The sequence below is a fragment of the Drosophila busckii genome, chromosome 2R (genome assembly GCF_011750605.1).
Source record: "Drosophila busckii strain San Diego stock center, stock number 13000-0081.31 chromosome 2R, ASM1175060v1, whole genome shotgun sequence".
NCBI classification, from domain to species: domain Eukaryota; kingdom Metazoa; phylum Arthropoda; class Insecta; order Diptera; family Drosophilidae; genus Drosophila; species Drosophila busckii.
Window position 1 is genome coordinate 15,264,360 of NC_046605.1, and position 27,908 is coordinate 15,292,267.

At 38.6% G+C, this 27,908-nt stretch overlaps 1 protein-coding gene across 1 annotated transcript in view; it reads left to right on the forward strand.

Annotated features, from left to right (window-relative positions):
• The first annotated feature begins 970 nt into the window (after nucleotides 1-970).
• Nucleotides 971-27,908, forward strand: part of LOC108597694 (diacylglycerol kinase 1) — a 28,728-nt gene continuing 1,790 nt past the window's right edge. Inside the window, exons 1-15 of the mRNA XM_017984370.1 lie at nucleotides 971-1,048; nucleotides 3,075-3,169; nucleotides 9,076-9,274; nucleotides 9,420-9,608; nucleotides 10,213-10,398; nucleotides 13,514-13,639; nucleotides 13,724-13,848; nucleotides 15,100-15,208; nucleotides 16,268-16,399; nucleotides 16,585-16,796; nucleotides 20,053-20,184; nucleotides 20,447-20,648; nucleotides 20,845-20,931; nucleotides 20,997-21,208; nucleotides 22,207-23,127. Coding sequence (XP_017839859.1) covers nucleotides 973-1,048; nucleotides 3,075-3,169; nucleotides 9,076-9,274; nucleotides 9,420-9,608; nucleotides 10,213-10,398; nucleotides 13,514-13,639; nucleotides 13,724-13,848; nucleotides 15,100-15,208; nucleotides 16,268-16,399; nucleotides 16,585-16,796; nucleotides 20,053-20,184; nucleotides 20,447-20,648; nucleotides 20,845-20,931; nucleotides 20,997-21,208; nucleotides 22,207-23,127 — 3,003 coding nt within the window. The 5' untranslated portion in view covers nucleotides 971-972. The remainder of the gene's footprint in view (nucleotides 1,049-3,074; nucleotides 3,170-9,075; nucleotides 9,275-9,419; nucleotides 9,609-10,212; nucleotides 10,399-13,513; nucleotides 13,640-13,723; nucleotides 13,849-15,099; nucleotides 15,209-16,267; nucleotides 16,400-16,584; nucleotides 16,797-20,052; nucleotides 20,185-20,446; nucleotides 20,649-20,844; nucleotides 20,932-20,996; nucleotides 21,209-22,206; nucleotides 23,128-27,908) is intronic.

Below are 27,908 nucleotides of genomic sequence, written 5' to 3' on the forward strand. Positions count from 1 at the left end.
CAGTGCTCAAGGCGCAACCTACGCTATGATAAGCAATCTTTGCAAATAGTTTTAGTTATTATTAAGTTAAGACTAAAAATAAACACACTATTGCTCTCTCTTTCGCGCTCTGCTGCTGTAATGAACACAATTTTATTGCTCAGGCAGGCGCACGTCCCAAAGCGTCTATAATTTTGTACTTAAATTTATTTGCATATTTATTTATGTTATAATTGGAATTCGTCGCTGTTTACACATTGCAAATATGCACTGACCATAAATTATGTCACGCATTATTGCAACATTTTGTGTAAATGTATGGCAAACAATGTGGCAAATAAAACAAATTGTCAGCGCATTACGAATTTAAGTGCAATACACTTTATACGAAATGTAACTTGCTTTTAATATGAAGCAGACTGACATATTTCTTTAGTTTATTTATTTAAAGTCAATCTGTCAATTTTGCCAAATTAAATAATTTGTTAAAGTAAAATATTTCAAATGCATATTTTTGCTACTAATGTTGTTTAATGAAAAAAATGTTTAAGTGAAAGTTTTAATGAAATAATTTTATCAAAAACCATTTAGACAAGCTACGCAGGCATTTTTTGCTGTGGCGATGTGTTTTGATTTATTTTAAGCAAAATAAAGCTTGGCAAAATATATGAAAAATGTAAAAATTTAAGGCACACTTTTCTAAAAACGAAATATCTATTGCTATTTGTGAAATTTCACAGAATTTTAGCTTAGCTCTGGCACAAGCGTTTCCAAGAACTTTTTTTGCACTTGCAGCTTTCTAGGAATTTGCTAAAATTGAAAACCAAAATTTGCATATTGCCAAAAGAGCTGCAAACTTTTGTTAGAGTCACTAAATCAAACTTTAAATTGCACACTATAATTATTTGACTTTCATTATTGTGGCGCTTAAAATTTTGTAAACAATTTGTAAAATGAATTTTTGTATTTGTTGTTGCTTTTTTGCAGGCAATCATGAACATTGGCATTGCACACAAATGGGATAAATTATCGCCGCGCGAGTTTTTACAGCTACAGGAATTGGCATCATGTAAGTGCAAAGGCAAATTGTTATTAACATTAACATTAACATTACAGTTAGCATTATATTTGGCTTGCCTGTTGTGCTCAAATTTGATTTTAATTTTAATTTTGCATGGCAACTTAATTTATTGATGCATATAATGCAATTTAAATCAGTTTGCTGAACCGTAGCCAAGCAAACAGAGCTGCAGCCTTATGTAAGTCAATGCTTAAAGCCAAAGCCTTGCCAGCGCAGCTTGTGGGCAGAAAATTGTGCATAGCAAAGCTCGTAGCTGAAATTTTTTACAATCTTTCAGCAGCAGCAGCAGCAGCAGCTTTTGTACAAACTGTTGGGATTAAGGCCCACCCACATACCAAAGAGTGCTGCAGGTATATCAAGGAATGCTCTGAGAGTTGAGCTCTTGGGTAAAGCTGTTACATGTGCTCAACAGTATTTACCTCTATGTGAGCTGCAGCGCGTCATTTGAAGTGGGATTTGCTTGCCGCTCTTAGATCAGTTGGCTCTGAGTATGATTAAAAAAATATTCCTCATTCCCCAACAGTCATGTCAGCAATAACAGTCGAGACTGTCATCAGCAGACAGTCGTCAAGTGAACTAGAGATGAGCAAGTGGCTCAGAGCTCTTCCAAGAAAATCAGCATCGAAATTTAAAAACTCTCGACTTAACATGTACATTTCATATTGCTGGACAAATAAATAAAGAAAAATGATGCGTGTAAAAATAATTGAAAAAATATTTGTTGAGAAGACACTAACAGCAATATGCTTAAAATGTGCTGATATAACAGAAATCAGTGTAAAATATAATCAAAAGTATTTGTGTTTTAATTGAGAATAAACTTATAGTAATAAATTTTGATTGGTAGGATTTACTTCAAGCTCGATCTCAACTCTAGTGCAAGCAATTATGAATGACTGTGCACTTTGTTGTCTTGTGGCCACACTGACAGTTGCAACTATGCGTACACACACGCACATTCATTAAGTTAATAAAATGGCTGCACACTGTTTTGTGTTAAATTTAGGGACATTTGCCTAAACCAAATCGCATTTGCCTGCGGCTTTACTCACACAAACCAACAGCAACAGTAACTACAACAACAGCAACAGCAGCAGCAGCGACTTTGTTTCCATTAGTTAATTATACTTGGCAACAGCTTAGCGCTCGCGCTCTCTGCAGTTGTCAACTGTCTGCCCCACCCCGTTGAACTTAATGCGTCGATTAAACTGGCGCCAACGGAGCAATTGACGCGTGTCTCCAGCTCATTGGACATTCATAGCCACCCAGCTGTAATTTTGAATGTGAAATATGTATGCGCTGAATGTTAGTGTTGCTCCATAGTATTTAACTATTTGCATATTGATATGCATAATCAACAAACAATGTGTTTATTAAATAATACAAATTATTTGAAGCGCTCAACTTAGCAGCTGCGCTTTGCATGCTTAACACGCAATTAAATGTTCAATTGGTTTGCTGTTCAAAACAAACGCGATCTATAATCCCAAAAGCTGGAATATTATATATAAAATATTTGTTAGGTATTTCTTTTAAATGATTGTGGTCGAAACTTTTATTTCAAAATTGTGCTTAATATAAATTTGATATATCAATTGATTGCATTTACAAATTAGATTTAAAAAAGTGCTAATAATTATTTAAATTTTTATTGCTTTAAATCCACAATTTTTTTCAATTTTAGATTTTATAAACTTTGCTCTCAGTTGCAATTGGAGCTCCTAGCTCTAAAATATAACACACCACTAATATTTATATTTGCACACTAGTATATAATTGTTTTATATATATGTGCGTATTCCAATTTAAATTGGACTTAAAATTTATATAATTTAGAGTTCATTTCTCTGGCATAAATTTAATTAGAATTTAATCGAAAGCTCTGCTCTATAAACTCACTAGAAATTGCAGCAGTAAAGCGCCAGCTAATCCAACATAACAATTGCTAACATAACTTTAAATAATTCAAACTAATTCGCATGACATTAAAATTTCATTTGTTTGCCTGTTGCAGATTCAACGCGCAAGCTACAGGATGTGCTGCAGGAGTTTTGTGCGCCCAGCGGCGTTGGCAGCGCCAGTGCCACGCCCAAATGCATACCAGATGGGGTAAGCACTACCATATATAACGAAATTTAATTTATAATGGGGCAGCTTTAATGCCTGCGCCCCACTATGTAATGAAAGCAGTCAAAGGTTGCCATTGCGATTAATGTGTGAGCAAAGGCGCTGCCTTGAAAACTGAAACTGAACTGAACTGAACTGAACTGAACTGATGAAAGGCAGGCCGACGACGACGACGACGTTGAGACAGCTGAAATCACACAAGCTGACAGGGACAACGGTCAGCTTTGCTCACTGAGCTGAAACTCTGTGAGTTGCTGTCTTTGTCTGTGTGTGTGTGTGTGTGTGTGTGTGTGGCATACAAAAATGTGAAAGATTGAAAGTAAATCTTCTTATGTGTACAATAAATCAGCAACGTATTTCAAGTTTACACCTGAATGCTAAATTGAAATTAAGGGCTCAGGCTCAGTCACAGTCACAGCCAAGAGACAAGACAAGTGGCAACGTGTCGAGTGAAAGGTTTATAGTGAATTGCGAGTAAAGTTTTAAAAATGCTGAGCTTATCATTTGTCAAACGTGAAAGACAAAACAGCAACAACAACTGAACGAGTGAATAAAAAATGCCCCAGAAACAGTTTACTTGGCAACCGTAATCTAACCGAAACTAAAGTTAACCTTTAGCCATCAACAAAGCTGCCAGAACGCTGACAAAACCAAATTAATAAACAGAAGCAGGCTAGCTGGCAAGCAACAAGCAACAACAAAAGCGCGCAACATGTGCCAAACAAATATATTACGCATACGTACATAGAAGCTCTTGAGTATGAGTTTCAGCTTGAGAGCCACGCACTGTTCATTTCCGTTTAAGCTTAGTACAAGTACATGACTTAAATATTATTATCAGATTGTCAGACAATGCCGCGCGCTTCAAGCATAAGCATGTAATCCCTGATTGCCCAGACTTGATGAGCAATGGGTGTGCTTCAGATATATAAATATAACTACAGCAAACAAGGCAGCCGGGAGAGCTTAAAAGCGGCTAAAGGCTAAGGCTTTATAATAATAAAGTAGAAAATAAGACATGATAAGAAAGTCACGCATAATAAGCTGGAAGTGCCTATAAGGATTACATTTCCATACTGACTTTCAATTTTTAAAACACTTTTAATTGTAAATTTCAATTAAGACTGCGAAGCAATAAAATTATGTATAGAAAATATTCTTCATATTTTTAATGCGTTGCTGAAATGCTTCCAATTTTTAGTTGATAAATAAATTGTATTATAGAAAATATGTTGTCAATTAATTTTCAATTATTGCCTAAAATAAATCCAAAGTATCTTCCTATTATTTATTTTCAAAGTGATTTAAAATAATAGTCTGATTATTGAAATTTATTTAGTGCCACGTAATGTGCCGAATTTCAATCATTTTAAGGTGTTAAGCCAAACCGAAAATTAATGTATTTTAATTAGCAATTTACCTTTCATTTAAAAATAAACGTACAACTCATTAGTAAATATTATTTAACAGCTATGATGCGTATTAAATTGTTCTGCTTTATGACAAGACTTTGTCTTAACTCAATTCGAATGCAGCTTTAAGCCAACGCTTTCGATTCCATGTTGTCACGATCTTAATTGCGTTCTTATAATATTACACGTTCGTTTTGTCAACAATTGGCGCACACACACAGACAACAGAGCGAAATGGTGGACATAGCTCAGTAAATGTTCGAGTTGCATTTGCAATTTATTGTCAAATCTACTCAGCCATGCTCATTTAACCTCAATACAAATGCAAACAGGCCAACACATTTGAGTGGGTGTAACATATACATACATGTATGAGTGTGTCTGCTTGTGTGTGTGTCATTTGCCAGTGTAACGAAATGGAAAAAGTATAATTAAGTTTGCTCAGTTGGCTCTGGTACACGCACGCCCTGAAGAGCAAAGCAATTTCATTGAAACCGAATATACAAACATACAAATCGTCTATGTCTGTATATATATTGTATAGCGTACTATATTTTTTACGCGCTTTAACTCAATTCACTTTGATATTGGACACGTTTGTTAGTGGTAGCATACTTGCAGCTGCCACTGTTTTGTTTTTCCACGCTGCCATATAATCCTTTTTTTTTTTTTTTGTGCTTTGGGATTTGCAGCTTTGAGCGCTGAAAGTATTTTCTATAAATATTTTAGCAACTGAAATGAATTGAAGTGTCATGTTAGAATGGCGACTATTGCCAAATAGCTCAGCTGAGCTAGTGTCAGTGCACTTGTCTACATATTTTTATAGTTAGTTAGTTGAGCTTGCTAGACAGCTCGTTTGATTTGTAAATCTATAGCAAGTGCAATTGAAAGCAGCGACTGCAAATGCTATAACTTGTCATGTCTTAGCTACAACATTAGAAGAAGTTTTATATTTGCTTGGCTTGATAATCTTTATAATAAAAATCGCAACAAAGCTCGCATAAAGTTTGGCGCTCATAAAAGTTATTCTTATCAATAATTTACTTGCTAACAAACATTGCTAAAATTTCAATTGCTGTTATACAATAAAGTTTTCTGAACTGTCTTGAAGTTTTTGTTATTATTGTTTTTATGTTATACACAAAGCTTCGATTACATAAAAATAGTTTGCATTATAATAATTTTTCTACAAATTATTTATGCTTGCATTTTTAATTCAAACTCTCTCTATCTCTCTCACTCTTAACATAATATTTAGTTAACAGCACTGTTAACCCAACATACTCATAACTGCTTAATTAATCATGCTGACGCATGAAACTTTTTCGAAAGTTTATTGAACGTTTAAATATTTAATTTAAAAAACCTATGCAAATTTATGCAAACATTCACAGCTTACATTAAATTGCTTTAAAATCAGCCCGTTTTATTAGCATATGGCAAACTTTAATTGCCGCCCTTTTCGACTTTAAACAAAAGCCAACTTTAAGCAAATCGCTGCTGTCAGTCGAGCGTTGAAAGTAATGTAATTATTTTAGTATTGCTTTTTTTTTTAATTTGCTGCATAAAAGCTGCTTAGAGTTGTCTTATAACGTTTTATACGGCTGGTCGCTTTGACAAACGCTTGAGGAGTTTCTATTTTAACTTGGGTTTTGTAGCTGGCGCTTGACTCAAGTCTAACATAAGCTGCAGCTACGACGCCTCAATTAAGTTAATTAAAAGCAACTGCTCAGCAATGCTGCTACTAAAGCGATGTCGTTGTGGTTGTCGTCAGCTCGAAGCGATTGGCTTTGCCATTGAATTATGTTGTCCTCTGCAGCTTGCTGACGAAATGCTGTAAATTTATTTAGCCTGAGGGGCATCATTCGGTTTTGGTTTACCAAGGCAAGCATAATGAGTGAGAATTGGCGTTTGCAACGCAACATGAAACTGCTGCCAGTGCAAAAACTTTGTCGCCGCACCCACACACACAAACAATTTATAGCCAGTGTGCTTTTGTTTTGGTCGGAATTTACTGCAGATTACAGCCAAGACTTTATGTTAAACAAAATTGTATTTTTGGTAAACGCTGCAAGCGACAAACGAATCCAAGGACACTGTGTAAGCCATTATCAAGCTGCTGTAATTAGTATAAAATTGCTAAATTTAAACTCGAGGCAGTGCTTTTGTGCTTAACATAAACCAAATCATAAAATATACAGTTAATTAGTGTGCAGCATGCAATTGCTTTACGGCTTTTATCAATTGCCGGCAATTGAAATAGCTGAGCAGCGAACGCTGCCAGTTAAATGTCAAATTTTTCAACAGCTTTAGCTGTGTGAGCGCTGCGACCAACGCTGCGTATGCATAATTTACGCAACGCCATTTGCTACCCGAAAAGTATGCAATACATAATGAATGCAAAGCGCAGATTACGCTGCTGGTTGATTTTTCGGTTTTTAGGCTGCTGTCTGTGTGTGTGTGTGTGGGCGTGATTAACTGGCCAAATGGGCTGTAAGCGCGACATGCTCGTGTGATTAAGAGCGGCAAGCGACAAGCGACTGTACTGCATATATGTGTGTGACTGTTATGGATATCACGCATACGCTCCATGCGCTACCATATGCATGAATATTTATTCATTAAGCCACGCGCTCAACCATAGCAATGGCGCTATCTCCACTCGCTATGGCAACTTAATGCTCCCAACTTAAAGCTGAGCACAAGCTGAGCTATGAAATTAAAGCAAAACTGTCTACAGTTTAAATTCAAGCGCGAATCTCTGTTTTTATTTAAGCAAATATACTTGCTCTCTGCTTTATATGCTAGTGAGCGTATTTCAACTTCGCTTTTCACGCCAACTCACATTTGCTTGCTAATGTTGTTTTTGTTTTTTGCAAACGGCTGCTGTATTCGCACGCGTATCTTGTTGCTAGCTAAATAAATTTTGAGAGCTTCTAGTGCGTGAGTGCAGTGGCTCTAGCGCTGCTCTGTGATTCTTTGGGGCTGCTTAAGCAGTTGGCTGAGCTTGTTTTAGTCACAATATAAATTTCCATTTGCTTGTATTCAGTTTCATTATGACTACGCAGCAACAACACAACGCACAAGCGAAGCAAACCGACCAAGCTAAAGTAAATTATAAGCTCGACGCATTCTTAATGTTGTCGGCTGTCATATACTTTGTTTTATGCACGAAATTTAAAACGCCACAACAGCCAACCCACCAACAACAACAACAGCAGCAGTAGCGCTGTTAACCCAGTTGCTGTGAAAAAAAAAGGCAAAACAAAAACATTATAGCCAACATAATAATGATAATAATAATTATGTGGCATTTTTATCCTTTGAGCGCTAGTGCTGCTCAAATAGCTGCGAAAGTATTAAGCTATAAAATATTTTAATGTATCTGCAGCTTTAAAAAAAGGTTTCGATTTCGCATGTAAAGCATAAAATTTAATTCGTATTGTTACTATCGATAATTAACTTATGTTAATAAGCGCAAAATTTATTTAGTCAATTAATTTATTTGTAAATCATTTAATAGTCTATAATATTAATATTAATATTATCAGCAGCTTTATACGAACTACGATTAATTAAGGCAATAAATAATGATAATTAAACGTCATGTTAATAGTTGTCAGTTTCAGCCAATAAATAAATACATTTTTCATAAATCAGCTATCAAAATATACAAAAAATAAAGTATTAAGTACATACTTTTAAATATGTGGATAACTTAAACATTCAATTGAGCTTATTGAGCAAAATCTTTGCTAATAAATCTGCAATGTGCTTTTTGTTTAAGAGAGCAACGTTAAGTCGCTTTGAGGGCTTATTAATGCTATTAACGTTGCAAATATGTTATATCCGCTTATTTTCCAATTAATGGTTGCTTTCAGGCGCTTGCCACGCGCCTTGCCTGTTGCCTTTGATTAACTAGCGCACGTAATCATAACTGGCGAACTGATAACTGGCAAACTCGAGTGGCGTATGGTGGGTGGGTGGGTGATTGCTGCTGGTAAGAGGTTTAAAGAATCATTAATGTTTACATAAGAGTAGCGGCATGCAAAATGTGGGCGCTGCTGCTTGCGACTGACGTAGCTGGTTGGGTTATGCTTTTGGTTATGTGTGTGCCTATCAATGTCACCACATCAATGCGTCTATCAATGTCATTGCTTCGCTCGTATCCGTATTGACAATACGAAGCTACACGTGCTGTTGACATGTAATTCGTCCATACCCCAAAGTGGGCAACTTCCCCCGTTTTGTGCGCTAGGCCTTTGTGAGGCTTTTGTGCTGCTGCTGCTGCGCACATTTGCAGATCCTCCGAGGACAAGTACAGTCACGTACACGCGCAGACCCCTAAAATCCGCAAGCATTATGTGGCCATCAAATTGTAAAATTTGCAAACAAAACACAAGCATCAAGCACATTTGTCTTCAATTTTTGCTTGTATTTAACTGTGGTTTTATTTTTGTTTGTGTCATTTCGCAGGAGATTGATTTCGATAGTTTTCGTCGCTTTCTGGACGCATTTCTGGACTGCGAGACACCACTGGACTTGGCCAAGCATCTATTTGTGTCCTTTCTCAAGCCGAATGTCACACAGGCCCAGCTGCATGGCAAGGCGCTCAATCAAATGGCGGCCATTAGCAGCACGGCCGCCTGCGCGCCCGTCACCTCCCACACCAAGGGTAAGCACCGCCACTATATACAACATATATATGCCCCAAATACAGCTCCATGACCATTTAGTCCCCATACATGTGACTTCAGTTGAGTAATTGCCACACATTTCTTATTTGACTTTGCTCTTTCGGTCGCGTAATTACTTTGCAGGATCCATACCGAATATCAACAGCATTGCTGAACTGATGCCGCAGTGCAGTGGTGCTGGTGGTGCCTCTGGTGGTGGCAATGATGCACAGGCCCAGGCACGCAGCAGTTTTGTGGACAAAATCCATGGCATTACCGATAAATTACAGCAATCATTGGGCGGACATTTAACCCATGATCCAAGCAAGACAGGTATGTACCACAAGCTGAGGCGTTCCGCTAAACGATTTCGCCACTAAATCGCTGCAAACTTCACAAAAGAAGATTTTGATATAACACATTGATTGCTTTATTATTTATTATATTATAATTTTTATAGCTAAACTTTTGTTTCCAATCAGAGTTGCCACTGAAAATATTGGAGAATTACAGGCTGTACACTAAGGAGTAAAATCTTTCAAAGCTCTACAACTTCTAAGATTTGATTAAAGAGCTTACAGACTGTAATTCTAAGATTTGAATCATTTGTAGAGCTTTGAAAGATTTTATTGTTTGCAATATTAAGTTACGCCGATAAAGATAAAAAAGTTTTAAAATCTACACTTGCCACTAAAAGTGATAATTGTCTCGGCTTAAATAAATAAAATCAAATATATACTTATCGTTTTTAAAACTGTATACCAATTTAATATATTTTGCCACCCCTTAAATATTTTTGTACTACAACTGCTGAGTTTTTGTTTTCTAATTTGCCGCTTTATGATTTTCATTGATATTTTGCATTGTTGTAATTTGCGAGAATTGGGTTTGCAGAATTCTCAATACTTAACTTGGCTGTATTGTTGACTTTTTGCAGGCAGCGTGCATCCGATGTTAACGGTTACGCCCAGTCCGCTGGCCAGCGGTCCAAGCATGTTTCAGTCGAGCAGCGCGGCGCGTCGCTCTGTGGACTCGAGTCCCTCCCACTCGCAGACGAATCATTCGCAAATGTCGCGCAATTCGTCGAAGAAGAGCAACAATTCCGTTAATTGCAAAATTGATAGTGAGTATTAATTAGATTCTGCTGGCTGCTGCTGTCGCTTCTATGCAACATATGCGCTCAAGCGTTGGCGTAACGAATTGGAAGGGGTGGGGATGAAGTCGTAACATGAGGAAATTACAATGCTGTGCCCAGCCATATGACTTACAATTTGAGTTTAGCTTTCAATTAGACGCTCATTGTGCTACCCAAGCGAGTCGACTGCAATTAGCCAACTTGCCACAATGAAAGGCAGTGACGCGCGGGGCGTTGTGTGTTGCATGCAGCTGATGAATGGCTTGAGCACTGTGAGCTGCGTGCATGAAGGGATAACAAATATGCAATACGCCGGCATCTTGAGCATTTCCATGGCAGTCAAGAGCGCTGTAAACTGATTACACTGGCGACACAGCAACAGACAGCCAGACAGCATGACAAACCGAGAGAGACCAAGCAGTAGTCAATTCAAATGCTAAATTGCCACGCCATACGCTAACGCCAACGCCAACGCCAATGCGGCTTGACTTTAAGCCAACTTAAGTTTTCTGCTATTTACTTTTGCCAAAGTCTCTCTAGCTAAGAGCAAAAACAAGAACCTTTTCGGGGCGCACTTACTAATTAGTAAAGAAAGCTCAACTGGCGGCAAGTACACAAATCCGTTGCGTTAATTCAAACTGCAAGCAGTTCATAAATTATGCAGCAACAAGAAAAAACAACGTAGAATTACCTAAAATACCAAAAAGCAACGAAGCGCAAAAGTGCGCAAGATAGAAGAAAGTACAAAAAAAAAAATTAAATACAATTCAGCGGAAGTGTTTGCCAAGGCAAATACAACTAAGACCGTAAGCTTAAATACTCGACGACTGCTTAACTGTAAATTATCCTGTAATTAAAAACTTACGTTGCCAACTTTCTGCTAATGATGATGCTTGAGATTAATGTTGGTTAGTTAGTTGCTGCTGCTGCAAAGTTAACGAGCCAGCAAGCTGACTGAAAGCTAGCTGCTATGAAGTGCTTAACGAACTGCGAGCTGTAACTAAAGCTTAACAAATCAAGTGTTGACAAACAGCACTGCTACAGGGTATTTTTATTTGCGTGAGCGAGATAGCAACATAGCGCGCAGCAATGTCCTCAGATCATGTCGTAAATCAACGCCCAATTAGAGCATTTTTGCATTTCACAAACTGCGCGCCGCACCAATGCGTAAAATTAACATTCATTGTATGCCAAACACACACACACACACACACACACATAGATAGACAGGCCTGAAAGTATGCTGCAAAAAGTTGTTTGTCTGGCTGCGCTCAGTTCCTCTCCCTCTATTTTGCTTTCATTTATTTCGCTTCGTTTGAAATGTGCAGGAATGATTAATGAACGTAAATTTCATTTCATTTTTTTTTTTGCTGCGTTGCTCTGCGTCTTGGCGCTTGGCTTTTGTTTCGCATTGCTTTTTGTGCCGTTTCACACACATTTTAGCAGCAATTGTGGGTCATTTTTTCGCCCAGTGCTTTGTCCTGCGCCTCGCCAAAATTGCGTTTGGGATAAAAAGGCAAACAACAAATAATGAGACACACAACGCCGGCCGCCTTTTTTTCCCGGACATTGCTATTAGCATTAGTACATGTGTATGCGTGTTTGTGTGCCTGTGTGCGTTTGCATGTAAATACAGTCACATTAAGTGAAACAAGGCGCCAAAATGTGGGTGCCCTAAGCGCTAATTGGATTAGTTTTGCTTTGTTTCATGTTATATTCATTTTCTTATTTTATTTTCTTCTTCTTGTTGTTGTTGGTGCTTGGTGCTTTAGGCACTCAAATTAAATAGGTATATTGGCCATAATGCATTGACATTGATCAGCATATATTTATATTTGTATAAATTTGAGTTATTAATAGCACGCAAACATTTGCTTAAACTACATGCATATATTTTAATTTATTGGCAACAAATATTCATACAAATGTAAACATAATTAGCCCTAATGCATACACAGTGTGTGTGTCTGTGTGTGCTGATGGGTGGGGGTGGTGAGCAAAGAGTGCTCGCTGACAGGACCCGACTGGCATAATAAGTAATGTATAAGTCAACACACATAAAGCAAATTCCTTTAGCCAATTACCAAGGCTCAAATGTGTTTGCCTAACTTATGGCAACTTGAGTCCTTTGTATTAACATATAAATTACAACAGCTTCAGCAATAATACACACAAATGGGCTGTCAAAATGGTCAAATATCTGCCACACACACACACACACACACTTAGAGTCGTACAAAAATAGCTGCTATTCAAAAAGGAATTTTTTGTTGTTTGTTGCTGTTGTGAAAAGCTTCTATGAAAATCAATATTAATATCATTAGCCTAAAAGAAGGCACCCCGAACAAAAAATATTTCACAAAATCAAATCTGTGACTAGGTGTGCGCGTATTGCTGCAAAAATATACAAATTGCCTTATGATGAGAAAAGTTTCGCTTACAAGAGTTGCTACGGCATTTTTCGGGTAGCGTGAAACCAATAAAAAGACAAAAATAAATTTATACAAAAAGTTGCCAAGGCAAGGCGCACACACAAGTTAATTAAAGGCAAAAGTCAAAAGCTAAAAAGACAAATCGAGCCAATTAACATTAAGCATAATGAGTGTCAAAACAAACAAAAGGCTAACTTTACAGAGAGAGACAGCGAGAGAGAGAGAAAGAGAGAGCGGTAACTGTCAATTACACTTGCAATGGCAACAATAACAAATGCAAAACGTAGCAAAGAGAATGGGAGCGAGCTCTAAGCTGCGAGCTTAGGAATGACACTTGCTAGGCTTATGCATGACTTAAGCTGTCTGTTACGCAACTGCTGTGAGCGCATGCAAAAGACATTTGCAGGCAGACCAAAGCTGACTGTTCTAGATTAAATAATGCGCTTGCTCTCGCTATCTCGCTCTCGCTCTAAGCTGCTGACTGCGCTGCTTGCCGCTTGAAACGACAAATTAGTGGCAAACGATCCACAGTGGCTGCAAAAACAATTGCCACATGCTTGTGCAAATAGCAAAAAACAAAGAAGCGAGTGCAATAAATCTCATTTAAGTTTGTTTAAAAGCGCACGTAATTAATGAATACTTTTGCTTTACTTTACTTTACTGTTTTGCAGCTGACATTAAACTGCTGACACGCAAACTTTCGCACTTTGATCCGCTGGCACTGAAGGTGCCGCTCAAGGATGTCGTTTGCTATTTATCACTGCTGGAGGCTGGACGACCCGAGGATAAGCTTGAGTGTAAGCGTCGTCGCCACACACTTGAACTTTTGCCATTTACTTGTGTGCGCTCTCTCTTTTACTTGTGTGCTTACTTATTTACAGTTATTTTTCGCTTGTACGATACGGATAGCAATGGCGTGCTGGACACAGCTGAAATGGATGCGATTGTTAATCAAATGATGGCCGTGGCCGAATATCTTGGCTGGGATGTGAGCGAACTGCGTCCGGTAAGTGCATAAGCGGAAATTCATGTACAGACAATGCTGCGTGGTTTACATTTAAAACTCATTAGTGACAGCGGCTTAACATGCGAGTATTGACTGTGGTTAAAGGAGAAAATACCACAAACCAATCAGCGAATTGAGCCACACAAAACTTTTTCAATTACTTACAAGCATTTGGGCCAAAGTAGAAAAACACTCGAAATTAATTTCATTTCATTGTATTTTTTGTGTTTTGTTGGGCTTAAGCAACTTAATAGTTTGCCCTACAAACCAAAGTCTGGAGCTATAATGAAGTTTACTGCTATTTTTTTGTTTGTTTTAATGGCAAGCTGTTGATTTGATTTCCATGAACGCAACAGCTTAAAGTAATTGCTCAACTCGTTTGAGGCAAAAAACTATGGCAAAAATATGATTTGCAGCAGCAGCAGCAGCAACATGGTGACCGCAAAAATGAAGTCAAAGCGCCACAAAACTCAATTAACAAAATACCCTCGAGTCTGGGCTGGGCAAAGCAAATGACGCTGATGCTGGCTACAAGGACTGCCAGGACCAGCCAGCAAAAAGGCTGTGGAATGCGGTTATGTAGTCGCTGGAGTAGAGTTGAGTTTGGTTGGGGGCATTTTTGAATTTAACGCACTTTCATTTACATTTTTTACCCCACACCAGCGACAGCCACAGCCACAGCCATAGGATACTTAAAATTCTAGGCAGACAGCAAATATTTTTTAATCAAAAATACTGAAAGTTTTGCCCACTCTGCTGCTGCTGCTGCCACAGCAATAATCAAAAACACTCAATGAATTGCATAATACGATGAATTCATTTCCGCAACACAAAAAGGATAACGCATAAATTTCTCTTTGTATGTGTCTGTGTGTGCTATGAATTCGTTTGCCAATTAACATTGAATTCCAAGTAAAATAGGTAACTTTGATATTTGATTGACTCAGACACACAGACACACACACACACATATATACCTATTTAATTTCGAAATTAATGAGTGCAGGCATTTTGATTGAAGTGCTGTTCAGCTGGCTACACAAAATTCTAGTGAAATTCGTAACTGTACTTGAATGTAGAAACGTCTGCGACGCCTGCTGACAGTTAAAGTTAAAGTCAATGTTAGTTAACTCAGATTTACAGCAGTTTGTAAAATATACGCTTATGCTTTAGTTTGCTTTGCCTCCCAGACAGACGACGACAATTTCTCACACGTCTTTCTCTATCTCGTTCTCGCTCACTTATTTACAGATTCTGCAGGAGATGATGGTTGAAATTGACTATGATGCCGATGGCACTGTGTCCTTGGAGGAATGGCAGCGTGGCGGCATGACAACCATTCCATTGCTCGTCCTTTTAGGTGAGCTGATTCCAAGTGCTTGTGAAACTTTGAGTTTCGCTTGTTATTTTCCCTTTTTTTTTACTTTTCACCAAGCACTAAAATTGGCTGCCTGCTATAATCAAGTCATTTGCAGCAGCCATAAAAAAATGCTAAAAAAAAATGGCAAAGGCTGCTGCAGTTTATGCATTTTTATGGCACACTGAGCAAAAAAAAGGATAACAGAGATAGCAGCAATATTTGCTTGTCAATTTAGAGTGAAGCGTAGGAAAAAAGTGTTGATGTCTATAATAAATATTAAGAGTTGCCAGTCTAATGATTTCGACTTGGACTTAAATTTTTCAAATCAAATCGTTGCTTGGAATATTAAATCATAGATAAAATATCTTACTTAAGAGGAATATAAGCAGCCTTAAAGCAGCTCGCAGCTGACTTTGAATTTCTTTGAGGCTGATTAGAATTTCTCAGATTCATTTTTTGCACATAATTTGCTTGAGCATTTTAATAACAATAATAAAACATATGTGGAGCTTCGTCAATTGAGCATGTATAACAATAAGAACGCTACAAAGCTGTTAAAAATGATTAAGTAATCATAATTAATATAATAAATAGATTATTTTTGATTTGTTTAAAAGGTTAGCTTGACTACCTGAGCATATATTTTTGGTATAATTTGTGTAATAAAACCAATGTAATAACAATGGAAAAATAAATAATTTATTGAATTATTGGACGAGAATTCGAGTTCTTTGTCTCCCTCTTGTCCATATGGTCTTCCTGGATAATAATACTGAATTAGTTTTTAATTTTTGTTTAGTGTATAAATATAAAGTTTTCAATTGCTTATTATCAACACAATGACAATTTGAATATAAAGTTAGATTAAAAAATATATTCATTTAATTTGCTGACGTTAAGCCTTTCAGGCTAAATTGTTGCCTTCAAGCAAATTAGTATTTTGGTCAGTGCAAAAGGTGTCTGCTGTTCACAGATAAATATCAACACTCGTTCTAACTTGGCTCTCTCTCCTCTCTCTCTACTCTCTCTCTCTCTCTCTCTTTCTGTTTATCTATGCAGGCGTCGACAGCACCACTTTGAAAGAGGATGGCATCCATGTGTGGCGTTTGAAGCACTTTAGCAAGCCGGCATACTGCAATCTCTGCCTAAATATGTTGGTTGGCCTTGGCAAGAAGGGACTCTGCTGTGTTCGTAAGTGGCCAACTGTAGCAACGACTTTTGCCAAATATTTAAACTAGCAACGCTTTAATTTACTTTTTAACTTACCTGTGTGTGAGTTTTTTCTTTTGCGCACAGTTGACTTTGACAATTCAATTTAACTGGCTGCTCCGATATATTTCATGCTTTGTTTTTTCTTTTATTTCACATGTGTGCAGTTTGCAAGTATACGGTGCACGAGCGTTGCGTGCAACATGCGCCTGCCTCATGCATCACCACCTACGTGAAATCGAAGAAGCCCAAAAGCGGCGGCGATCTCTTGCACCATTGGGTCGAGGGCAACTGCTACGGACGCTGCTCGAAGTGCCGCAAGCGCATCAAGGCATACCATGGAATCACTGGACTCACCTGCCGTTGGTGCCACATGATGGTGAGTGCAAACTATGATTGAGTTTCAATTACAGTAACCCAGCTTCATCTCGAGTGTCACACACACACACGCAGCCCGACAAAAGCAGCTGCCATAGCTACTACGTTCTATATAGTTTATAGTTTGCCAAGGACTCTCTCTGGCTGGCTCATCCATGCGCAGCAGCTGCTGCACTTAGTTGCTGTTTAATTGCTGCTGCTCCATTTGCTTTACGTTTACGACTTACACTTTAGTGTAGTATTCGCTTTTATTTCAATTTCCAATGCACTGAAATACAATCAAATTTCAACTGTGTAATGGAACTTTGTTGGCAGCAATTAAACTGAAAGTATCAGCGAGCTAAACATAATTAAAATATCTAAAGTTAGTTGGAAATATTTGAAAAATTGTCCAACTTTAAAGCTTATCAATGTCAAATCAATTGAACCCATGTCAGTTTGTTGGCTTTTTTTGAAATATTATTTCATTTCATTTCATTTTTTTCTAAGAAAAAGATTGATGTTATCTACGCCGACAAATTGCAAAAGAAAAAAATTGATTAAGCTGCACAGCTTTGAGTGTTTTTCCTTAGAAGACCTCAATATTTGTAAATAAAAATGAAATGAATGAAAAGCTTGGCGTGCAACCAACAAAAGTGATGAGGCTCAAGTGGGTTGATAAATTCAACTTATTCTTGTTTCTTTTAAATTGTCAATTATTTAAGAAAAGTCATAAATACAAATACAGTCTATACCATAAGATTGCATATGAAAATATTTTTCAATAGTATAGTAAAAATATAATTTATTAGTAGTTAATAATTGTAATAGTATTTGGTCGAAGTACAAGTAATAAGAAGTAGTATTTAGTAGAAGTATTTAATAGTAGCAAGCATTATAAATATGCATATAAGTTAACAATAGTTAACCGACTATTGAATTATCTAACTCCAGCAATGCTACAAGTTCGGTTAGAGTTTGCTACTCATGATAGAGTATCAACACTGCGACTCTAAAGTTTGACGCTGTGGTGGTAAGAAGAAGCTTGAGCGTGGGCAGAGGGTAATGTAAGTTAGTCTAAGCTAATTTAGTTCAGTTGTAAAAGAGTAGTCGATCGCGACACACACAATAAGCAGACAACACTAAGACCACGGCAATCTTTCTCGTTGTGGGGAACACACGTGCGATCTTCAGCAACATCCATAGAAAGCTCCATCGAGATTTGTCTATTGGCATAAAGATAACCGCAGACCCTTCGCCAGCCGGATTCTACCTAGGAAGCCGCACCCACCAGAAAGAACAATAATATAATTTTAGTATAGATTTATATTCTTGGTAACCGTTTTTAACTATATTTTCCAGTACATAATTTAATTGAGTAAATTAGCGTTAATTATATAATATTATTACAGCTGCGCCTTTAAAGCAATCAATGACAATATATTTACTAATTAGTACTACTTTTATTTAGTGGCAGTACCAATTATTTAGTAGAAGCCTTAACAGTACAATTGCAGCAGTGTTACTTTATTTTTTTTTTTTAAGCTCAATGAGCCAAATATGCTAATTAAATATGAATAATATTCATATTTATTCAAAATAAAATTATTAGCTTTTTGAATAATTATTAAGCAGATGCCATAATATTGGTAATAAAAAAAGAAAACTAACATAGAAGCTATACTTGAATATTAAATTTACTATTGAATATTTTTGAATTATTTTGTAGCAGTAATTACTAATTAGTCCTACTAGTATTTAGTTGTAATATATTTTATCAAGGCAACTCTTAAGCTGCAGTGTGTGTTTAACTTTTCGATATTGAATAGCTTGCTTTAAAGTCTGCAGCAATTTTATGTAGAGCTATTGCAAAGCCCTTGCTGCTATTCTCAAAAAATACCCAAAATTGCTGCGCCATATGTAAATATGCCAAGCATAAACTGAAAACATGCAGCACATTTTTAGTTCGAAAAAAAAGGGAAACAAGTTCAATCAAAGTTGCAAGTTGCAACGAAGCAAACTGTACAAACGAGTGCCGAAAGGCGCTTTCGATGAAATGGAAGTGGCTGGGCTATGTGACATATGCAACAGACTGACTGACGCTGTAGCTGAAACTAAAGCACTGCCAGCAACACTTGCTGCATGCCAATGTGTGTGCCAGAGAGCTGAGAAATTTTGTTGCACACATTTGAGCTTGAGCATTTTCAATTATTTTGATAAACAGAGCAATTCTTGTCGCTGCTCAGTTCTCATGCAGTTAACTGATATCTCGTATTTGTTTTGCCTGTGACTGAAACTTGTTAAGCGGAAGTGATTTTATAACACACACAAATGCACACACACACACACACACCTTACACATACATATGCATTTCCATTTTGCATTTGTAAAATGTTCGTCTTCAGTTTTTCAATTTGTTGTTGTTGTTGCATTTTGGGGTTTTGTTATGGCTGGCAAATTGTCACGTCCCAAAGAAATTATGCTGCTGCATGCCACAGCGCTTGAGGCAGCAGCAACCAAAGCCAGATTCTATGTGCAACATTGCTTGACGCCCCACAACTTGCTCTAGAAACTTTGACAAGGCAGCAGCCGAGATAATGTCGAATTCGTTATCGCAGCCACAGCCAACACAACAACAAAAGCAACAGCAACAACAACGATAACAGCAAGAAAAATAAGAACAAGAGCAGCAGCAACTAGAAGACAAACAAGCGCAACCAAATTGGAGGCAAGCAGCAGAGCAGCAATACAAAAAAAAAACTTGCTCTACAACTGCTGCAGTTGCAAATATTTCGAAAGCTAAATGTTGCCAGCAGCTGCGTTCGATAGGCAGCGAGGGCTGCTACAAAACTTGCACTTTTTGTTGCAATTTAAGTTAAGCTTGAGCTTAAGCGACTCTCGCGGTTCGATTTTGTTGCCATTTGCTATTTGCATTTGTATTTTGGCAGCATTTTAGCTTAACACGTGCCACAAAAGTTTTTATTATTTTTTCTTGTTTTTAATGTGAGTGTGTGTGTGAGTGTGTGTGTGTGTGTGTGGGGGCAGCTTTAACAACAAAATAAATTGAAAGCAAATTTTGCAAATGCATTTTAAATGTAATTACTAGGCATTAATTAAAACAGTTTAGGCGTTGGCGGCTACAATTTAATGCAATTAATTAAGCTGAAATTGAAGCGCTTTAATATGTATACGCGCCGTTGGCCACAGCGTCAAATGAAGCATAAATTAGATTATAAAAAGTTGAGCGTACGATTTTGTTTTTGTTGACTCGTTGCAGCTGCACAACCGTTGCGCCTCCTCGGTGAAAAAGGAATGCACACTGGGTGAATATGCGGAGCTCATTGTGCCACCCACGGCCATCTGCCCAGCCGTGCTGGATCGTCAGCGTTCGGTTAACCAAGCGCATAAGGTAAGCTGCCACACAGACAGTTTATAAACTAGCTTAACCCTGTTGCATACGCTAATTGGCCTAAACCTAATTAAAATGTGTGTACACAACTCAACTCAGCTCTTAACTCTAAACCTCTGCTGTATATATTTTTGCTTTTGTGCGTGCGCCTGGTACAACAAAATTTGATTACCCTAATTGGAATCGCTGTGCATAACCAAATTCGCTGCCTAATCCACACACCCACAACCCCAACTATCAACTTAACAAACTGTTTGTAAAGAAATCTCAAATGCATCAACATCACCATCACCATCAGGCCACACACTTCCAAATCACGCCGCCCGATGAGCACAGCTGTCCACTGCTGGTGTTCGTGAATCCCAAGAGCGGCGGACGCCAGGGCGATCGCATATTGCGCAAATTCCAATACATGCTCAATCCACGACAGGTGTACGACCTATCCAAAGGCGGCCCCAAGGAAGGTAAGCCAACGTGCTTCTGATTACGTATGCACGTTTAGCTCGAAGTTTAAATATGCAAATTACATTTGGCCCACACTTCACTCTCTGTGTGTGTGTGTGTGTGTGTGAGTGGGCGTTGAGTTACTTAAATTCTGATTCTGATTTGAATTTCGGGTTTTTTTTTATTTGGCGGCTAACCACGTACGTGCCTGTGCAGGACTCACGCTCTTCAAGGACTTGCCCAACTTCAAAGTCATCTGCTGCGGCGGCGACGGCACCGTGGGCTGGGTGCTCGAAGCAATGGGTAAGCTTGGATACTGACACTAATGCCAACCGTTAATAATAACGCACATTGCTATGCCAATATAGACTCCATTGAGTTGGCCACCCAGCCGGCCATTGGTGTCATTCCCCTGGGCACGGGCAACGACTTGGCGCGCTGTTTGCGCTGGGGCGGCGGCTACGAGGGCGAGAACATTCCCAAGCTGATGGACAAAATCAAACGCGCCTCGACTGTCATGCTGGACCGCTGGAGCATTGAGGTCACCAATGCCCCACCCACCGACGATCTGCGTCCAAAGGTAAGCTAATTAACAAATCGTCGCCTGCCTTAAAAGCACTTTGCGTAAAGTCTATTAAATAACAATCAATTCAGTTCAATGGCTTAACAATAATAAAAGCTCAAGTCGTTTAGCTGCTAATACTTTGAGCATTTATATTTCAGAACAGAAAGCAGAAACAGAAAAGTTTTTAATGCGATTTTAAAGTTATGAGATACATAGAAATAAATAATATAATAAATTATATAATATAGTGGAGCAGTATGAAATCTAATTTACTAAAAACAAATAACAATTCTGTTGCACACTTTATGCCATGATTATTAAAGCTAATGGCTCATATCAAGTATACGCCTAGGCAACTAGTGCAATTACTAAAAAGATTTAAAATGTTAAGTATTCAACTGAAACTGGTAAAGTAAATTTAAGCAAATGCATTTGCAATATGCAAAAAATAAATAAAACGATAATAACTTGCATTAAAATTTTAAGCATTAAAAGCTTTACGCATCAAAAGTAAATATAATAAAAATAATAATGTCAAAGTAAATAAATGCAGGTATAATTTGTTTTTATTATTTATTTATTTAAAAATTAATGGCGAGTGCTGGCAACAAAGCCTGCAGTGCTTTTGTTTTTATTAACTACAATTTATGAGGCATGCCACAGGAATCTGTAGAAACTCTCATAAACCAAAGCTCTCTTAAAGAAATTTTATTGCTCCGAATATTTATACGCGGCGATAAAAAGCTGCTGCTGTTCTTAACAAATTTCTTAAAATTTATTGCAGTTCAGCGGATTTTGAGTTGGCTTAAGGTTAAGTTAACTATAAATATAACTAATCAACTTCAATCAAAGCTTAATATTTTAAATAAGAGTTAAAGTATTTTAGTTTATTTTCATTATAAAATTGCTACGCACTCTTCCAATCTCTAATTCGCCAACACAATTGAGAAGTTGTGTCTAACTGTAAATAGTAAACTGTGTATTTGTATTTGTGTGTGTTTTTTATTTTGCAGGTAACATTGCACTCAAACATGCAGAAGGTGATTGAATTGTCGCAGAGTGTTGTGGTCGACAAATCGCTGATGGAGCAATTCGAGGGCATGCAGCGTCAAAGCTTCATGAGCAGCAGCTGCAGCAGTGGCAATGTGGCAGCAGCAGCAGCAGCTAAACAACAACAGCCACCAACAACAGCTGTTGGCTCCGCAGCATCGATTATGATGGCAACGGAATATACGCGCGATTTGACAATGACAAGTGGGCGTGAGGAATGCGTGGGTGTGAATAGTACAACAACGACCACAACAAGGACCACGAAGAGCATTTCGATGTCCACGTTCGAGACGCAAGTGTTGAGCAACGACAGCAGCAGCAGCAACAATAATTCGCCCACGATGCAAGCAGCAAGCAGAAACATTGAGCTGCAGGCTGAAGCACGGCAAGTGCCCGTAACGCGAACAGATGCAACTGAAATGCAATCACTTGAGACGCTGCTGTTGCAACATAAACAACAGCAAAAGCAGCTGCAGTTGCAGCAAGCGGAAATGGCTACGCCGACAGCTACTGTTGATGTTGAACTGGAGACGACGCCGCTGGCAGCAGCAGCAGCAGCAGCGGAAGCTGCTGCGTTCGGGAATAATCAAAGCGATAATAATAGTGAGCGTAGTAAGCAGCACAACATCGTTAAACAGCAAATTACATTGTCACTGGACTTAACCGAAGATGATGCTGATAGTGCTGAACAGGAGCAGCCACCCAAGACGCCAAATACGCCCATAACACCCACAACAACAGCAACGTCGCCCACAACAGCAGCAGCAGCAGCCGCAGCAGCCAGCAGCAGCAACAACATTCCACAGAAGCCCATCAAAGTGCAATCAGACAAGGACTGCACTGTGCCCTACAACATTATCAACAATTATTTCTCTGTCGGTGTGGTAAGTACACTCCATCCCCAGCCCCTTGCCAACACCCTCTTGCTGTTGTTGCCCAAGCAGCTGCCTTGGCTTATTGCCCTGGACATTGCAGCTGACACATGTCACACGCTGTAGTCTCGATTTAAAGCAACTACAAGTGTAACAGCATTCTCAGCAGCAACATCAACAACAGCAACTGTCACCGAAGCAACATAATGCGAATTATTGCCAGTGAACTCAAATGACAGTTGCTTATTATGACGCATAATGGCTAATAAATCTAAATAATGAACAAGCTACGTTAAGCTGCGGCTTAAGTTTATTGCGGGCATCGAAAGTGAGTTTCGTTACTTCAGTTTAGTTTAAAGAGGCAGCAAGAAAACATCATAGATATTGTATGTTGGTAGAAACTAAAGGGCTCTTAACTCGCTATTAAAGTTACAATAATAATTAGTATTCAATACTAAGTCAGAGCTGCGCCACAAGCTGAATAATAATAAACTAATTTTAAGTTAGCTATCAAATGATTTAGTATACAACTGAGCATTACTTTGAAGTGTTTATTAAATATGTAAATATATAAAGCACTTTCAAGTTTATATTGCAATAAGTTTGTTGCTTCACTGCTTTTGCATTGCACTTTAATCTAAAGTTTGTGGAATAGTTTATGCGCGCTTATTGCTTCGCTTGCTTTGCTCTTCGACTATTTGCGTGCAGCATTATAGGAATTCAATCTACTCAACAATTCATATCAAATGTACATTTACTTAATCATTAATTCAGCGCTATTTGTTGAATAAAGCGCTGCCAACGTCAGCTGTTGGCTCTTAAATGCAAACACACGCGGCGCATTGCGGAGAGAGCGGAGCGGAAGTAGAAAACGTTTTAAAAAGCGCATTGCTTTCATATGCAAATGGGCGCGTTGAAGCGTTAAAGGCAGCAGCACTAGCAGCGCTTAGAATAAAAGTCATAAAGCGTAAAAACGAACGAAATTTGGCAATAAAGCAAAATAAACTTGGCCAGGTTCAGCTTTGGCATAGATAAATAAGCAGTCAAATTAAATAAATGCGGCGAGTTTATATTTTGCCCCAAAAAGTATGCTTTAAAATTCAACGCAACCCTTTTTGGCGAGTCATGCAACATGCGTGTGGCACTAAAAGCGGCAGCAATTGCACAATGCACCGCAAAATTTCCATATTTCTGGGCAATTCATACTGCAAACCAAAGCAACAGCTCATGCCACTCACACACGCCCACACAAACATAGAAATGCGCACAAATTGAGCTGTGAGCTGTGAGCTGTGAACTGTGCAATGTGCAACGTGTGGCAGCTATGCGCTTTTGTGTTGAACTTTCGAGTTAAGCACACAATCATCAGCGGCTCATTTGCATCATTGATGATGCAACGTTGCTGCTGCTGCTGCAATACGAACGTGAACGTAACAAGAGCAACGTGTTGCAAATTTCGAAATTTGCCAATTGGCAATTTTCTCGCTTGCGGTCTAGCCAAACTACTAGCTATGAAATAGCCAAGGTAGCAAATTTCGAAATTCGAAATTCACTTTTTCCACTCTGCGCCTACTTGAATGCCAATCAGCTCTGTAATTAGCATTTGGGGGCAACGCTGAATGGGCCTTTGAATTAGTAAATGCTTACGCAACAGCTAACACATTGCACCCCGGGGACAGTTTGTTCAAGCAGTATGCGTCCAGCACGTTGACACGCCCACGTCCATGACAAATATTTATGTGAGTGTGTGGAAGCAGCTGGGAAAGAAAGTTTTGCCGCTGAATTATTTAGCATGCACTGCAGATGCGAATGGGCAACAAACAAGTGCCACTGATAAAGCCAAAGCTAAAGATACAGATACATTCTGTTTTTTTTTGGCGACTAAGTAGCTGTGTGTGCGAAGATTTAGTGCGGCTATAAAGCAAGGTTAAGTGACAAATTTACAGGCCGCTCGTTCGGCTCACAAAGGCCTAAGCCACAACTTTAGCCGCACAACTCAAATAAAAAAAGAAAACGCAAACGCAAAACTTAACTGTAAATGCCAAATGGGAAATGGCCAATGCAGAGCACAACTAATAAAATGAATGCCCTCTCTATGTGTGTGTGTGTGTGTGTCTAAGTGTGTGTGTGCCTCTATTTCTGGTACAAATCACCAACAGCAGCAACTTGAGTCCTCTGCTGCGTCTAATCACAAAGTATGCACAAGCTCACGCCCACACCCACGCCTACGCCCACTTGCGCAGCTATACAGCCCACTCACTCTCCCCCACTCTCTCTCTCTCTGTCTCTGTTTATTTGCGCTTGTGCGTTTATTTTGTAATGCTGCACCATTTGTCAAGTGCCAGGGCTAAAGTTGAAATCCTTTTTCTCACAGGCGCTCCCACAGCTATTAAACCAACATATGTAACTGCAAAGCCTCAGCCCAATACACGCTTGAGCCCACATCAGTGGCAGGCCAAGACGATTAAAATCTGTGCTCAAAATTTAAGCAATAACAGTCGAAATAATGTAGCTCTAGTAAAAGTTTATAAATAAAAAGCGCAGTAGACTAACTAGCAGTTAAAATTTATTGTTGATAAATCGAACTCATTATCATTCGAGTCCAGCTGGCAGCTAAAAATAAATTTCATTTATATAAGTGAAAGTTTAATATATAAACTATATATAAACTATACTTATAGTTTATGCATCGGCATTATCTCTTATTTTATATGCTATAACTTCTAAGCCAATGAAACTTTAAGCACGCGCTCAAGTTGCAGTATAGGCAATCGGTCATAAATTTTCATGGCTTAACTATAAATAATTTTTATTTGAAAATCAAAACAGTTGCTGCACAGCTATTCCGAGTGTTAAGCAAATAATGTTAAGTTTAACATATATAGAAAATTTGTAAGTCCGACTTTTAATTTTCTACTAGCAATTCTAGACTCTTTTTATAAATGTAAATTACAAAATTGCTGTATTTATTATTAATAAAGCTTATAAGCAAATAATGCTAAGCTATTAGTTGCATCAATACACAATTTATATGAAATGTTACTAACATTGCTTTATGCTATATTTTTTTATAATAGCCAAGACTTTCAAAATGAAAGGGTATGGGCTATAAAATATTTGCTATCAGCTTAAGTACATTCGTATGTATTTTCGTTGGCTGAGTTGTTGGCGTTTACTTAAGATACCAAGGTAATGTTGCTTAAACTGTTGCCGGTTAGCCAGCTCAGCAGATACCCTAGAGCGATATCTATAGATAACCATGGAAATGCTTAAAATATTTGTACAACGCAGTAGCTTTAAAATTTTAGTTCAAATAGCAGAACAAAGCAACTAAAGACGCGACAAGAGCTAAGAGTATCTAATAGATGGCGCTGTTGTCATAGTTATTGCTGCTAGCTTTGTTATTATTGTCTGTGTGCGTGTGCGTGTGTGTGTGTGTTTAGCTGCTGGGATTTCACTTGTCGGTTTCATTTCGCCGCAGCCTCCCAGCACGAAATCCATTTAGCGCACATGTATAAGCTTCACTCTCTCACTCTCTCTATGTGTCTATCTCTAGCGCTGCGTGTGTGTGTGTGTGTCTAAGTAAAGCGGCTCGAGGACTTGCAAACACAACAGCAACATCTTGTCATATAGTAGATGTTATAGTAGTACTCGCTGAGCATATATGATGGCAACTCAACTTGGAGTGACTTTGCTAGAGGCCTGCGAAAAGCTTAAGAGAAGTTTTTTTCTCTGCTGCTGCTGCTGCTGTGTGGCGCGGAGTGAGGCGCTTGGGGCAAAAGCATGAAAAGTATTTCACGCTGACGCTTTGGTTTAACGTCAACAATTGACGTTAAGCGCGAACTTTTGCGTTGTTGATAAAGCAGGCAACGTGACCCCGACCCTGTTGGCATGCCCCGCAGGTCAACTGTGCTGCTGTCGCTCTTGTAATTGTGCGTGTGTCTTTCTGTGTGTGTGTGTGTGTGTGTTGCGCTTTTGCCTTGACTTCAGTCGCGACGTTGAAGCTTTTTGTGCGACGCATTTTTATGGCGTTCGATGTGCGCGCGATTCGATGCAAAGCTAAAGCCTCGTGTGTCTGACTTTATTATGGCTTTAATATGTATAGGGCAAACAAAATGGCTTACAACTTTAAGTGAGGCTGTCATTGACGTGGCCAACTAATCGCTTCAAGTGCTGATATTCTAATAAGTTGCTGTCAGTAATTCGCTTGACGAGTGAGAGCGAGAGAGTGAGGAGCAGCAGCAGCAGAGTCGGCGTGTCAGCTAATTAAAAAGTTTGCTCGGCTGCTGCTGCGTCGCTCTCACCTTAGCTGACAATTCAATTTGCGCGCCAGCGGTAATTAATCTTATTTACTGTATAAAAGCAACAACCATAATTTCAACGACCGCAGCGCAAATGCCACATGCAAGTGCCGCTGCCTCTGCTAGTGGCAGCAGTACCCAGTGTCATCTTGCCACATGCTGACTCTGCGCGTGTGTGTGTTCGCTGGTGTGTGTGTGCTGACATGCATAATAAATGCGCCTACAAAATGTGCAACGTGTCCTTAGGCAATTTCAGCCATACACACGCGTATAGTAGCTACCAAAAAATGTTGCACAGCAACAAAATTAAAATGCTGCCATTGCTGCGCTGCGTGTTTTGCATGCAACTTGCCAAGTTGCCACCTTGAATGTTCTAATAAATCTGCTCCCCACTCTTCCTTGCTCTATCTCTTTATTTAGTTTAGTTTGTTAAAATTGTAGCTTATTTTCACTGCTTGGGGGCACATCAATGTTGCAGCATGCAGGTGGCAA